The sequence below is a fragment of the Nicotiana sylvestris genome, chromosome 11, assembly GCF_000393655.2.
Source record: "Nicotiana sylvestris chromosome 11, ASM39365v2, whole genome shotgun sequence".
Classification (NCBI taxonomy): domain Eukaryota; kingdom Viridiplantae; phylum Streptophyta; class Magnoliopsida; order Solanales; family Solanaceae; genus Nicotiana; species Nicotiana sylvestris.
In genome coordinates this window covers 6,737,980-6,754,241 of record NC_091067.1, presented here as the reverse complement: position 1 = coordinate 6,754,241, position 16,262 = coordinate 6,737,980, and the positions used below count along the sequence as shown (strand labels likewise).

General features: G+C 41.8%; 1 protein-coding gene across 1 annotated transcript; it reads right to left on the bottom strand.

Annotated features, from left to right (window-relative positions):
- Nucleotides 1–242: 242 nt before the first annotated feature.
- On the bottom strand, nucleotides 243–7,337 carry LOC138880697 (uncharacterized). The gene is made up of 3 exons (XM_070160873.1): nucleotides 7,077–7,337; nucleotides 6,532–6,824; nucleotides 243–309 (listed from the first exon to the last, which is right to left on the bottom strand). Exons 1-3 carry the CDS (start codon nucleotides 7,335–7,337, stop codon nucleotides 243–245), a joined length of 621 nt encoding a protein of 206 aa, XP_070016974.1.
- Nucleotides 7,338–16,262: the final 8,925 nt, after the last annotated feature.

Genomic DNA, 16,262 nt, shown 5'->3' with positions numbered 1-16,262 from the left:
CTTAAACAAATTGAAAATGACAATTGCATAAACATGAAATGCACAATTTAAACAGTCCACAACCTGGATTACATACATGAATCTAAATACCCAAATATCCACTTACTAATCGACATGAACTAACTCCTACTCGACAGTTTATCAGTCCAATTCATACAAACCAAGACTAGTACAGTACCTAAATGACATGGGTAAGCTAATTGTTTCATACATTAAATTAGACAAAAACAACATAAAAAATATCAGAGATCAACTTCAAACAACATGTTTACTTCAATTCCATAAACTTGAGAGTTACAAAACCAGTACCTGGAAATTGAAATGAAAATAGAGAAAAGGGAGAGGAATCAGCTACTTTCAACAACAACAGCAACAAACTCAGCAATGTTACACCACAGAAATACAGGCAGATTGCTTTGAAAACCAGATATATAAGCAGACTCCCACAGATCAGTTTAACAATGCTTCCAATATACTCCTGACCCTTACAGCTGCACCTAAGCACCTCTGTAAAAGGGCTAAACCCAAAACCCAAAATTGAAATCCTAGACTAGTGATGAAACTGTGAAGTTGTTTCGGATTTCTCCATTTTTTGATGTTTTAGTTTTCTGAATAATCCTAGAATTGAAATGCTAACTGAAATTTAAAAGAAGGAATGAAAGCTCAAATGGAAACTTAGGGCTGAAGGCAGAATAAGAGAGAAGCCCCTTTTCCAAGGCATTTCATGCCCTTTTATAGGCAACCCCAAAGAGAATAGATCAGGTTCTGATTTTCCAATCAGCCCCTCCCTATTTTCAGTTTGGTCCCTCTATTCCTAACTTGCTAAACAAGTAAATGCCTTACATTTATTAAAATCTACACTTGTACCCCATTCTAGAAGGCCCTAGGGTATTCCTCTACCCATACAATACCTATACTGTCCTTCCCTATGTCTTGATATTACTATTCTCATCAGAACTACCCTTTTCCATACCCAGATTACCCCTAAAAACCCCTCAAAGTTACTGAACTTACCCTCATCCTTAACAGCTATAACCAATACCCTAATTTAAATAAAAAACTAACTGAAATTAATTAATTAGTATTCAGAAACTAACTAATCAGACTGACCAAAACCAATTTTGTTCAATTATACCAACTCAAACAGGCTAAACGAAATTAAACTGAGCTTAAGCTACCCTGATTAATATTAAGTGAACTTTAAACTAATTCTTAAACCATGAACTTACAATCATTCAACCAAATATCAAACTCAGAATCAATCAGTAATTAACAGAACTTAAACTAATACAATTAAACCATAAAATTAACAGAACAATTAACGAAACAACAACTGTAAATAACACTTCAAACATGCGAGTAAAAAGAAGCAGTAAAAAAACTCACAAAGGCCTAAGGGACTCCGGCCAGTCAGAAACATCTGAATCCTTTCAGATTTTTGACGCGTAACATCCCTAACCATGTGTTCTTACAAGAGAACACATGGTTAAGGATACTACGGTTCGAAATCAAAAGGATTTGTTTTTAGGGTTTGGCCTGAAATTATTAGATCTAAGATTTGGGCCGTTTCACGGTGATTTGAAAGAAAATAGCCATGGATTAGTGTTGAGGAAGGGCCGGGGGTTGTGGGGTGTGATTTTGGACTGATTTGGATGAACTTGTCACTTGGCCGGAAAACTTCAAACCAAGATTCGACGAGTTCCGGCCTTGTTCGAGGTACACCAGTGGGTGCAATGGAAAGAGGAGAGTGAGGGGGATCTGTGGTGTTAACCTCGGAGTGAACGGCGTAGTTTGTGTTCACCGCCAGCGAGGGGTTTGATGGCGGCGCGGGCTAGGGTTTGTTGAGGGGAAGGGTGGGGTAAGGAAGACGATGCAAATGGGGGTAGGGGGGAAGGTTCGGACCCTTGTATATTAAAAACCTCGTTAGTTCCTGACCGTTGGATTGATGAGATCCAACGGTCCTGATTCATAGGCCCCGAAACGACACATTTCGTTTAGCAAGGGGGGCAGACCGGGTAGGGACTTGGGCTGGACTGAATTTCAATGATTTTGAGGCGTTTGGGCCTGAGAAGTTCCAATGCATTTGGCCCAAATTTTGGTTTTTAATAAGACCATTTTCTACTCTTCTTTTCTTTTTATTTTCTTTTCTTGCTTTTACAATTTTTATAATAATTTTTTATAATTTTTATAAAGATGTAAAACTAACATGAAATCCTAATTTTTCAAAACAAACACTAATTAATTCCTAAAATTGTTCAAAAACTATTTCATGACAAATTCACAGTAAAATCATTAAAATGCAAAAGTGAACTATTTTTGTGATTTTCATGCTTTGCTTTAAACAAATTATCCCTTAATTGATACTAAATATAAAAATTCAAACCTAAATGCAAATGCATACTCCTTGTGTTTTTATATGAATTAACATGCACAAATAAGATGCCGATAATTGAAACAAAATGCCACCAAAATTCACAAGAATTGTAAAAATAAAGAAAAATTATTTTGTTGGAATTTTGGGAATTATTCATACATAGGGCAAAAATCACGTGCTCACAGCTGCCCTTCTTTGCTCGAAAACGCGAAAGGTTTTCGGGCATAGACAAGTGAGTAAATACGAGCGATTTTTGCCTGTTTGAAAATTCCGTGCGAAGCATTTTGAAAAGTTTGACCGCGTCCTGCTTCGGAGGTTGCCTACATATCCTGGGCTAAACAGGAATCAGGTCAGTGTAGTTCGGGAGTGTCTGGTAGTTGGGACTACCAGGAACTGTGATTGCACTGCGCTTGCTATTGTTACTGCTTGCTGACCTCCCCTATTACATCATGTCAAAGATAAAAGAAACTAAACCAACTATGCTCTATGAATTACCAAAAATCCTATCTAAATTCTTCAAACTTGCTCTTGTACTTCCTTGTTGCCTTGTTGTCTTGTGTTTCCTTGTTGCCTCATTGTCTTGTGCTTTCTCGATAAAAATCCATATTGCCATTCCCTTAGGCGGACTCCTAACTTCCGAACCTTGAACTGTATGTATTCTTCTGTTATACAGGCGGGCTCCTGACTTCTGAAACTTGAATCGCTTGCCTCTATTCTTCAGGCGGGCTCCTAACTTCTGAAACTTGAACTCTACGTATTCCTCTGTTATACAGGCGGGCTCCTGACTTCTGAAACTTGAATCGTATGCCTCTATTCTTCAGGCGAGCTCCTGTCTTCAAAATAAACAAAGAGATTGATTGAAAGCTAAAATTGAATTATATCACCTCTGTTCTCCAGGCGGGCTCCTGATTTCGACTGCTAAAATATTTAACACCTCCATTTTTCAGGCGGGCTCCTGACTTTTGAACCTAAAATTAAAACTACTCCTCCATTATCCAGGCGGGCTATTGATTGCTAAAATTAAATTGTATGTCTCTATTCTCCAGGCGGACTCCTGATTACCAAAATTAAATTGTATGTCTCTATTCTCCAGGCGGATTCCTGATTACTAGACGAACAAAGAGATTGAAGGGAAGCTAAAAACTTGAATTATATCACCTCCGTTCTTCAGGCGGGCCCCTGACTGCTTAAAATCTGAATGATATGTCTCTATTTTCCAGGCGGACTCCTGACTTTCGGGTATATGAATTACGTCCTATTATCCAGGAAGGTCCGACAACTTGCACTTATTCTAATCATGCCAGCTTTGCAATCAAATTCCATTCCCCTTATGCACTTCAAGACTATCTCGTATTTAATCAAGCCGCACTTTGCGATCAAACCTGATTACTGCTTGTTTTCCTTCTTGGAGAATTCCTTTTCAACGGCTAACTTTTTGCCCTTGTTACAATCAAAGAAAATTTCGTCAGTTTAAAATGGTGGTTAGTTGATGGCCTTCTTGCTGAAAAATCCTTCCACTGGCTTGCTTTGTGTTGACTGCCTTCCACGCACTGTCCCTGAACCGCTTGACTTTCTGACCAACTTTTAAATTTCCCAACATCCGGTGACCTAAATGTTTTACACCCATGCTGTTATTTCATTTTCTGACCTTTTGTTTGAGCTTTTGCCTTTCCCCCGACATTCCCCAATCATTTCACCGATGAAACTTCCGTTAATTCCCCGTGTTCCACTTGACATCAAGTTGTTTTTGACATGATCTGACCACGTTGTGTTTTATAATTCTAGAAACCGGTAGTGAGATTTGAAGTCCTTTCTGCTTGCATTGACCAAGACACATCTCAACTAGATAAAACCCTCAAAAGAAAATGAAATGCGATGATTTTTGAGTCAAGGATAAGGAGAATCCAAAACCAGATGGTTATTTCAAAAAGAGAAGGAAAAGAAACTTATTTGAGCGAGCCAGCTGGTACCAATGGTTATGACATGCATTTCGAATTGATCGTCCCAATCTGTCCAAATAACCGGCTTTCAATCGCCATACTTTGTTGCCCAAAACTTCCGAACTTGTTTGGATTACCCAGATCTTAACTTTGCTTTACTACGGTACCTCGAAACATTTTCCACCCACATACCTTTTTCCATTCAAACATTTTCCAACTCACTTTCGCCTCAAGGTGCCCGCGAGGGTTTTCACCAATAAGACTCTCTCATTTATTTTCTCTCAGCTCCCGTCGCCTTACGGTGCCCGTGAAGGTTTTCACCAATAAGACTCTCTCATTTTACTTTTGTTTTTTCTTGCTTGAACCGGAGTGTTGCTATTGATACGAATTACCGTCACCTGCTCGACCTGGCATTTCTTAGAAATTGATCAAAAGGTCTTTCTTTGGACCGTAATGTAGGCTTTTGGATTGGGTTAAAAAGAAAGGTATAAAAGGCTCAAAACAATTCGAATGGGTTTAAATTACAACTTTCGGAATCCAATTTTCACAAAAATCACACCTTCTGCCCCAGTTTCTTGCTTGGAGATTTTTGGATTTCTATTTTGGTATGACTGAACCTCGGAGTAAGGCTGCCTACGTACCCTTTCGGGATCAAGTCAAACGTAATTCACTATATTTAACCTTTGTTGTTGTGATTTTCTTTCTTTCCTTTTCTTTCGTTTTTCTTTCCTTTCCTTTTCTTCTTTTCTTTTATTTTCTTTCTTTTCTTTCTTTTCTTTTTCTTTTCTTTATTTTCTTTTTCTTTTCTCCTTTTCTTTTTCTTTTCTTTCTTTTCTTTTTCTTCTTCTCTCTTTCTTTTCTTTTTGTTTTTCTCTTCTTTCTTTTCCTTTTGTCTTTCTCTTCTTTCCTTTATATTCGGCACCTGTGTTCCCTGATAGTGCCGTTGATTCCGAAAGAGGGGTATGAAAAATAAGTAAGGCTCGAAGGGGATAACAAGGGATAAGAGTGTTGGATAGTAGGACAAAATGCCTTCATCATTTTCAATCTTTAAGATATGCCAAATACAAACAGGTACATCCAGAAAATAAAAAAATCATACATAGTATCTCTTGACCGCATCAGAATTGATGGCCATTTCTATACATTTTCCTTCCACATATGTCAAATACAATGCTCCATTAGACAACACTCTGGTTATTACAAATGGTCCCTGCCAGTTTGGGGCAAACTTTCCTTTTGCTTCAGCCCAATGAGGCAAGATCCGCCTCAGTACTAATTGCCCGACTTCAAATTTCCTTGGACGTACTTTCTTGTTGTAAGCTCTTGCCATTCTTCGCTGGTACAGTTGGCCATGACACACCGATGCCAATCTCTTCTCATCAATCAAACTCAACTGCTCGAGACGGCTTTTCACCCGTTCATCATCATCGATCTCAGCCTCTCAATGATTCGCAGGGATGGGATTTCCACTTCTGCGGGTATTACTGCCTCGGTACCGTATACTAATGAGTAAGGAGTCGCCCCCACCGAGGTACGAACGGTGGTGCGATATCCTAGCAACGCAAAAGGAAATTTCTCGTGCCACTGTCTAGATCCTTCAACCATCTTCCAGAGTATTTTCTTTATATTCTTATTGGCTGCTTCGACCGCACCATTTGCCTTGGGACGGTACGGAGTAGAATGCCTGTGAGTAATCTTAAACTGCTCACATGTCTCCTTCATCAAATGACTATTAAGATTAGCCCCATTATCTGTGATGATTACCTTTGGAATACCAAACCGACAGATGATATTTGAATGCACGAAATCGACTACAGCTTTCTTAGTCACAGACTTGAACGTCTTAGCTTCCACCCATTTTGTAAAATAATCTATAGCTACCAAGATAAACCTGTGCCCATTTGATGTTGCTGGATCAATTGGCCCAATAACATCCATGCCCCACGCAACAAAAGGCCATGGTGCGGACATCGTATGTAATTCTGATGGTGGAGAATGAATCAAATCTCCATGTACTTGGTATGAAACTTACGCACAAAACTGATACAGTCCCGCTCCATCGTGAGCCAATAATAACCCGCTCGGAGAATCTTTTTTGCTAGAACATACCCACTCATATGCGGTCCACAAACTACGGAATGTACCTCAGTCATGATAGTTGTGGCCTGCCTTGCATCTATACATCTCAACAACCCGAGATCTGGAGTTCTTTTGTACAGCACTCCTCCACTAAGGAAAAACCCGCTTGCCAATCGCCGAATCGTTCTTTTCTGATCACCGGTGGCCTGTATTGGATATACTCCTGTTCTAATGTACTCTTTGATATCATGGAACCATGGCTCTCCATCAGTTTCCTCTTCTATCATATTACAGTAAGCATGTTGATCACGGACCTGAATCTGCAATGGATCAACATAAGCCTTATCTGGATGGTGCAACATTGACGCCAAAGTCGCCAAAGCGTTAGCAACCTCATTATTAATCCTTGGAATGTGCCTGAATTCTATGGCCTGAAAATGCTGGCAAAGCTCTTGCAGACACTACCGATACGGTATAAGCTTCAAATCCCGTGTTTCCCATTCTCCTTGAATCTGGTGTACCAGTAAGTCTGAGTCACCCATGACCAAGATTTCCCGTACACCCATATCCACAGCTAATCTCAATCCCAATATACATGCCTCATATTCTGCCATGTTGTTTGTACAGTAGAAACGAAGCCGAGCCATAACAGGGTAATGCTGACCTGTTTCCAAAATAAGTACTGCTCCTATTCCCACGCCTTTCATATTTGCAGCCCCATCAAAGAAAAGTTTCCATCCCGACTTCTCTGCTTGTTCCAATTCCTCAATGTGCATCACCTCTTCATCAGGGAAATAGGTTTTCAAAGGCTCATAATCTTCATCGACGGGGTTCTCAGCCAAATGATCGGCTAATGCCTGTGCTTTCATGGCAGTCCGCGTCACGTATATAATGTCAAATTCTGTAAGCAAGATCTGCCACTTTGCAAGCCTTCCTGTGGGCATGGGTTTCTAAAAATATACTTCAACGGGTCCAAGCGAGATATAAGGTAAGTAGTGTAAGATGACAAATAATGTTTCAACTTCTGTGCCACCCAAGTTAGGGCGCAACATGTCCTTTCCAGATGAGTATACTTAACCTCGTAAGATGTGAACTTCTTGCTGAGATAATAGATAGCCTGCTCCTTTCGGCCCGTAACATCGTGCTGCCCCAGTACACAGCCAAATGAACTGTCCACAACTGTCAGATATAAATTCAAAGGCCTCCCTGGTTCTGGCGGAACCAACACGGGTGGGTTTGACAAATACCCCTTTATCTTATCAAAAGCCTCTTGACATTCATTAGTCCAATTAACCGCGACATCTTTCTTCAACAACTTGAAAATTGGTTCACATGTTGCCGTGAGCTGAGCAATGAACCTGCTGATATAGTTCAATCTTCCCAACAAACTCATCACCTCGGTTTTGTTTCTTGGAGGTGGCAACTCCTGAATAGCTTTGATCTTTGACGGGTCTAATTCAATACCCCGCCGGCTGACTATAAACCCCAACAACTTCCCGGATGGCACCCCGAAAGCACACTTTGCAGGATTGAGCTTCAGATTGTACCTACGAAGCCTTTGAAAGAACTTTCTCAAATCTCTGACATGGTCGGATTGTTGTCTAGACTTCACGATCATATCATCCACGTATACCTCGATTTCCTTATGTATCATATCATGGAAGATGGTTGTCATGACCCTCATATAAGTTGCCCCAGCATTTTTCAAACCAAACGGCATGACCCGATAACAATATGTTCCCCACGGCGTGATGAATGCCGTCTTTTCTACATCCTCTTTGTCCATTAGAATCTGATGATAACCCGCATAACAATCCACAAAAGAACCAATATCATGTTTGGCACAATTGTCGATCAGTATATGGATGTTGGGCAATGGGAAATTATCTTTTGGGCTTGCCTTGTTAAGGTCTCGATAATCGACGCACACCCTGGTTTTACCATCTTTCTTCGGCTCAGGCACGACATTAGCTAACCAAGTGGGGTACCGTGTAACCTGAATGACCTTTGCCTCAAACTGCTTGGTAATCTCTTCTTTGATCTTCACACTTATGTCTGTTTTGAACTTTCTCAACTTCTGGTTGATAGGAAGGAGTGCCGGATCAGTGGGTAATTTATGAACCACCAAATTGGTGCTTAGACCTGGTATATCATCATATGACCATGCAAAAACATCTTTGTACTCATGCAATACTTTAATTATCTCCTCCTTGAGTTGTGGCTCTAGATGAACACTTACTTTAGTTTCCCGCACATTGTCTTGGTCTCATAGATTAACCGCTTCTGTGTCATTTAGGTTAGGTTTGGGTTTTTCTTCAAAATGACTTAATTCTTTACTAATTTCCTCATAAGCTTCATCATCGTTACAATCCACCCCATCATCACACTCGATCTCTTGTATTACTACTTCTAAGCTAGATTGGCTTTTAAAACTGGGCCGAAGGTTCCTCATGCATGTCATATCACTGATATCAGCATAAAAAGAACTGTACAAAGAAAGAAAAGAAAAGAAAATGGAAAGAGAATTAGGGATGAAGAAAATTGCATTTCATTAAATGTAAAGACAACAAGGTTTTAACTCATCCAAACGGACGGAACATAGAAACTGGATTACAACCCTGGAATAATCCAGGTGACAAAAAGGAAAACAAAACCCACTACCATGACTCCCTCCGAACTGGAAGAGGAGTAGCTTCCCAATTGTTGATGTTAGCATGTGGTCCGATGTACTGTATGTCTGCTCTGCTTGATCCTTCCCCGACCTCAACCATGTTTACTTCAACAAATACTTTCTCAAACACCTTATCCAAATTCCCCTCTGCCCCAATTAACGAACCTGACATCTTTGCCAATGACTATTTCTTGATACCCGGCCTGACGAAGGACCTGGACAATCGAGGAATTGGTTTAAGCAGCACCCAAGCTTTCTTCTTCAATTTACGGGCCCTTTTGACATCTGTCGTTGTTGGTTTGAACCCTAACCCGAAGGTGTCCAGATTTTTGGGCAAAGACACATGTTGAGTAATGCCCTGAAGTTCAACCCCCAAACCTTTCCCGGGCATGAACCCGTTATTCAGCATTTCTGACACTACCATGACGGTCGCAGCTGGCACCCTAGGACATGGCATGCTTTTACCCTCGGGCACTCTGCTCACCGGAACCGTGTCAAAGACCTGATAAACCCATGGTCCCTATCATCTTCAGTCTCTATAAAGGGTACAATGGCATCATTCATGGCGCATGTGGGATCTTCCCCATGTAACACAATTTCTTTTCTGTCCCACTCGAATTTGACCATTTGGTGCAGCGTGGAGGGCACGGCTTTGGCCGCATGAATCCATGGTCGACCCAGCAAAAGATTATAGGATACTGCAGCATCCAACACCTGAAATTCCATCGTAAACTCGACTGGGCCAATAGTCAATTAGAGTACAATATCCCCTACCGTGTTTGTTCCCCCTCCGTCGAACCCTCGAACACAAATGCTATTTTTTCGGATTCTGTCCTCATCGATCTTTAACTTGTTCAATGTGGACAACGTGCAAATATTAGCGCTCGACCCGTTATCGATTAGTGCCCGAGTAACCATTGATCCTTCACATTTGACTGTCAAATAGAGAGCCTTGTTATGTTCTGTGCCTTCCAAAGGCAATTCATCATCAGAAAATGCTACCCTGTTCACTTCAAAGATCTTGTTGGCAATTGTCTCTAGATGGTTCACTGAAATTTTGTCGGGCACATGAGCCTCATTCAATATCTTCATCAAAGCTCGGCAATGCTCATCAGAGTGAATCAGTAATGACAACAACGAGATTTGAGTCGGTGTTTTTCTCAGTTGTTCAACAATGGAATAATCTTGTACTTTCATCTTCTTCAGAAACTCTTCTGCCTCTTCTTCCGTCGTAGCTTTTTTGACTGGCACTGGATTGTCTTTACCGCCCTTAGCCTTTCTTAACTCTTCGGGAGCGAAACAACGTCCCGACCGGGTTAGTCCTTGTGCTTCACAACTCTCTTCCTCAATTTCCTTTCCTTTGTATGTCACCACTACCTTGTCATATCTCCACGGTACGGCTTTGCTGTCAACCATGGGTAACTAGACTACCGGTTTTATGACAATCGGTTCTACATAAGCTTCTTTTACCACCACTACGGGTGCATATGACGACCCTGGTACCATTAACTTGACTGGCTCAGGCTTTTTTGCAACCGCAAATGGTCCCTTTCCCATTACCACCACTGGCTTGTCTTTTATTGCTTTTAACTGAACCGCTGGCCTTGCACTCACTGTCTCTTCTTTGGCTTCGTAGAACGAATCACCATAACCACCTGAGACGGTTTCTTAAGCTCTTCCCCCTTATGTATCAGTTCGATCATGTTGGCCTCGTAATGCGCTGGTAATGGATTTTGATTGATGTTTGGGGATTCTGGGGCCTGTACTTCAATACGGCAATTATCAATGAGCTCTTGTATCGCGTTTTTCAACTTCCAGCATTTTTCAGTATCATGCCCCGGCATCCCTGAGTAATACTCGCAGCTAACAGAGTGGTCCAGGTTTCTGGGAAGAGGTTTTGGTGCTTTGGATTCAACTGGGGTTAGCATTCCCAACTGTTTCAATCTGTGGAAGAGAGCAGTGTAAGATTCTCCTAGTGGAGTAAATGTTTTTCTGTTTGGGGCCTTCTCACTTCTAAAAGCTTGGTTCGGGCGGAAGTTGGTTCCTAGTCTGTTAGCCCTGGGAGGTGGATAGGTGTTTTGTGGGTATGGCTGTGTATTTTGGGGACTTGGTGTACGCCATTGCGAGTGCGCTGGGGGTTGAGTGTAGGTCTGGGCGTGGTGGATAGAAAAGTGTGGTTCTGGTAGTGGATAATAGTGTTGCGGTGGGCCATATGGGGTATATTGGTAGTTTGGGTGGTGGGGTCTGGGTTGGTTGTAGTAGAGTGGAGGGTTATTGGGCCTGGACCAAGCACTAACTTCAACTGCAGCAACTTCTTCTTTCTTCTTCTTCCCAAGCACACCACCAGTACCGCTTTGGATGGCCTGGGTGGTTGCTTTCAACGCCGAGTAGCTCAATATCTTGTTAGATTTTAATCCTTTTTCAATCATGGCTCCCATCTTTACCACTTCATTAAACGACTTTCCGACAGATGTTACTAGATGACCAAAATAGGTAGGTTCCAATGTTTGCAAGAAGTAATCTACTATCTCACTCTCCCTCATGGGAGGATCAACCCTTGCAACTTGTTCCCTCCATCGGAAACCAAACTCTCTAAAATTTTCCCCAGGTTTCTTCTCAAGTTTCAACAATGACAGACGATCGGGGACTATCTCGAGGTTATATTGAAAATGGCCAATGAATGCTTGTGCCAAATCATCCCATGTATACCATCGATCGGGGTCTTGCCTCGTGTACCATTCTAGCGCTGACCCGCTCAGGCTTTGACCGAAATATGCTATCAACAATTCATCCTTTCCCCCAGCACCTCTCATTTTGCTACAGAAACCACGCAAATGGGCTACTGGGTCACCGCGCCCCTCATATAAGTCAAACTTTGGCATTTTAAACCCCACAGGCAACTGGACATCAGGAAAAAGGCACAAATCTTTGTATGCGATGCTAACTTGGTTACCTAAACCATGCATGTTCCTGGAGGATTGCTCCAGGCTTTTGACTTTACGAATCACTTCCTCTTGTTCTGCATTCTTAACCGGTTTCTCAACTTCTCCCGGGATTTCGAAATGAGGAGAATAGGTATATGGCTCAGGTGCTTTGAAAGTGGGTTCGGGAGGGTAATATTGGGTGTCGTGAGCTTGGAATAGCGGCTCACTGGATGATCTATGTAGTGGGGCTGGGGGAGGTGCCACAAAGACGGGAACCATGGGTGGTGGAGGGTTTTGTTTAGAGGGTGCTGGGGGAGCGTATGATGTGGTACCATAACCCTGGGCCTGATAAGGGAAAGCTGAAGACGCGTGGGGGGTGGTAGGCTCGTGAGCTTGAGCCAGGGGTGGGATGTAAGATGGGTTAGCAGGATATAGTGGTGCCGGATGTCCCTGCGACCATGCCCGATGCATTTCAGCCATTTGTGCTTTTAATTTCCTCATCTCTTCTTTCATAGCACCCACATCGGTTACCTCAACCTCATTCGAAGGGTCTACGATGCTAATTTCCGAATCCTGCCCTGTCATTTTTTCTTGATCTTTCGACCGGGTGTTGTACGGGTGAGTTGCCAGAATTGCCAATCAACTAACCACCTGCCTGGACTCACACATTTAGACAACCACTTTGTTAGCGATTAGGTCTTATCAGATTTTAATAACCGCACGTTGGCATGAATGCACTTATACAATTATTCGTTTCTATTATGCGTTCGCTCGATTGCATGCATCATCCCGGCATTTTGTTCCTTTTTTCTTTTTACCATTCTTTCACCTTATCCCTCTCTGTGCTTTTCTTTCTTTCTCTATTTTTCCGCTCTTTTCTTTCTTTCTCTCTTTCTCAGTTTTCCTTCTATTTTCCTTTTCTTCCTTCTATTTTTCTTACTATTATGGTCGAATCCTATGAAGATTGCCTATGTATCGTGACCCCGCACAAATCAGACCAAGCGTAGTTTGTGAAGATAAATGCAAAAATAAAGGTGGAAATAAAATGCTCAACTTTCATTAATAAAACAAACTCTTACAAACTCGACATCTTTTGTTTTGGAAAGAAACTAACAAACGCAACCTGAAAGCAAACCAAAAAGATAACGGACGTACAAAAGACTGACTCGAAATGGTAGAAACTTACAGACACGGACTATGCATATTCTAATGCTTCAAACTTAGGTGTCCGCGGGGCATCGTTCGGCCTCGTCGCAGGTCTAGGATCCAAATCCCTTTCAAGCTGCTCTAACTCATTCATGGTTCGCTTCACATAGATCATCACTGCTGAGATAAAAGTAGTACAGGTCATGTCTTTACAAACCCAGCATCTCCTGACAATAGCATGAGCAATGGCTCTAATCCTGTCTTTTGTTTGCTTCTTTTCTATGAGCAAACGTCTTATCTGATCGCTGCACGTCTTTAAAGCTCGGGAGTCTTGCAAGTGCTGGTCTTGCAGCTGTACTTCTGCCTCCATTTGGGCCAACAAGTTGTAACAATGTCCGCTTTCAGTTTCAAAATCTCTAGCCTGCCTAACCACTTTACCCTCAAGGGCAACCACTTTTCTCTTTAAATTGGCAACAATTTTCTCATGGTCTCTTTTCAACTGATTCAAGTATTGGTGACGCTCTTCGATTCTTGTCGTCCACTGTGCTATAAGTTCTGCCATGACATTTTCAGATTTTTCTAACTCATCCCGCCATTCTCTGACTTCGCTTTCCAATCTTTTTACCAATTGTTCATCGGATCGGCTCCTCGGTTGCTTATCGATGGTTATCTTCAACTGTCGGATTTGGGCCCTAAGTGCTTCATTTTCTCGGGCTAGTCTATTCTTTTCTCCTTGATCCGCGGCAACCTGTACACTGTTTTCAAATTTTAAACTTTCAACTTGCTGCTTTAGTTTACCAATCTCAACTCGATAGCTTTGTTCTTTTGCTAACCAGTCCCACTGCTCTTGGGATGACTTGGCGAAATCTTCAAGGTGAGGTCTTTTAGCCGGTCTCCCACATGCCACGTCGCCTTTGAACCACTCGTGATACCCTGGGGCAACTTCCCCTTTGACCCTATCTAATACGCAAGTGTTTGCCATCAAATGTTGACACTCGCTCCAAATTTGGCGAACTTCTTCCTCGGGGAATCGACCGTCAGGACTGATTTCGACCACTTGGGTACTCAAATCTTCGTCTCTCGGTACTACTTGATATCTACCGAGTTGCCTAAGAACCCGATATGGTGCATAGGGCTGAATGCTTTTGAGTCCCATCAACAGAAAATGCGGGTGGGCTGCTGGCATATATACGACTTCTTCGACAGGCAACCATCCAAACACCCACTGTATCTGGCTGACATTGAGGTTCCGAAATAATAATGCCTAGGTCGCGACTCCTTCAGGTAGACTAACCCCTTTGATTCTTGTGTAAAATTCACCTATACAAGTCTTCTCAACCGAACCATAACTCCATAACTGAGAGCGAGGGCACAAATGCTCAGTCATCCACATTTGTAACAACAAGTTACATCCCTCAAAAAATTTGCCCCCAGCTTTGCACGCAGTGAGAGATCTGAAGATATCAGCCATAATCATAGGTGCTAAAGTTCTTTTCCCCATGGTTTGCAAAGTACTGACGACGCCCGCTACTTTCAAATCAATATTACCATCTTTCCTTGGGAATATTACGAGGCCCAAAAAAGCTATCATAAATGCCACTCGTCTGTGTTCCTCCCATTTTTGTCGGCTATTTCTGCTGCAAAGCTTAAAGTCTAAATTATTGAACCCGCCCACATGGCCATATCTATCATACATGAAGCGGAAACTGCAGAAACCCTTTGCAAAATCTGGATGGTGAACTGTTCGGGGTATTTTCAAGGAATCCAAGAATCGGTGTATGGTAATGGCCCTAGGAGCAATCAAGTATTTGAATCGCAATGGAGCTTGATCACTTCCAATGTACCCCGCTATTTCTTCCAATGTTGGGATGAGTTCAAAGTCTGAAAAATGAAATACATTATGTATCGAATCCCAATGGGCGACCAATGCCCTGATAATATCCCCCCGAGGCTGAATGTTTAATAAATCCAGAAGGTCTTTCAAATATTTCCTCACTTCGTCTTGCCCTTCTTTGCCTAAATCATTCCACCATAATTGCAGCTCAAAAGGGATTTTGGTCATTATTGAAAAAGGCTCATTCACCATCGTGCTCATCCTGCACATTTATTAAAGCGTTTTAAGCAAAGGAAAACTCTTGTTTTGACACAAAAATAAGCTGTCTATATTTGCGACTCAAAATTACCTATATATTATCAAGCGAAGAACTTGACTTTCAAACATGGCCTTTCAAACAAACTTTTTTTTTTCAACAACTAAAACAACTTATTTCCTAGTTTAAAAAAACGGACTCTCATTTTTATTATTTCTCAACAAAATAATGAAACAACTGATGCTTTCCAAAATAAAGACTCTTTTGCCTATAAATAATTCCCCTTTTTCGAAAATTTAGGCATAGTTTCGCCCGTAATTGGTTATTGATTTCTTATTTCTAAAATAATCAATTAACTCTTCAACTGCTATTTATTTCATTCTCTCCTTTTTTCCAATTTTCCAATACCCGAGATTCAGAAACCGGTCAACATGCAGGTTCGGAGCAAATAAATGCACAGCACAAGAGAATGCATCAGGATGGTCTTTTCATTTCAGGTTGCTAGTCTTAGACGGACCCAACCCCTGTGTTGAGTCCCCTAAATCAAAATGCAACGTGATGCAAATAAGCGTTCCTACTAGGGATCCGGCATAAAGTCATGTTATTCTATGTTCAAAACCTGGGTCAGTGTTCTAGACTGTGTACCCGAGCGGACAACTCGAATCGAGGAGGGGGCAACTTACCGGGAACCAAAAGGCCATCCGGCTTCGTAACTTGTCCGGCCTCTTTCTTATTTCAAGGTATGACACTAACAGAATAGGGAGTCTCAACCAGTAAGCACATCCCCGAAGGTGAAGAGAGAAGGGTGTCGGCACAGTTTATATACAGTTCAGATAATATCAAAGCGGTAACATTTAGCACATTCAGCACAAAGTATGTATGAAAATCAGATATAATTAAATACAACAATTTTTCTAAGCTTGAATTCTGAACCCTGAACCAGAGATTCTGGGTTCGATCCCCAACAGAGTTGCCAGAGCTGTCACACCTCCTTTTCACTACCTACACCCCGTAAAGGGCGTAAAGGAGTTTTTCCAT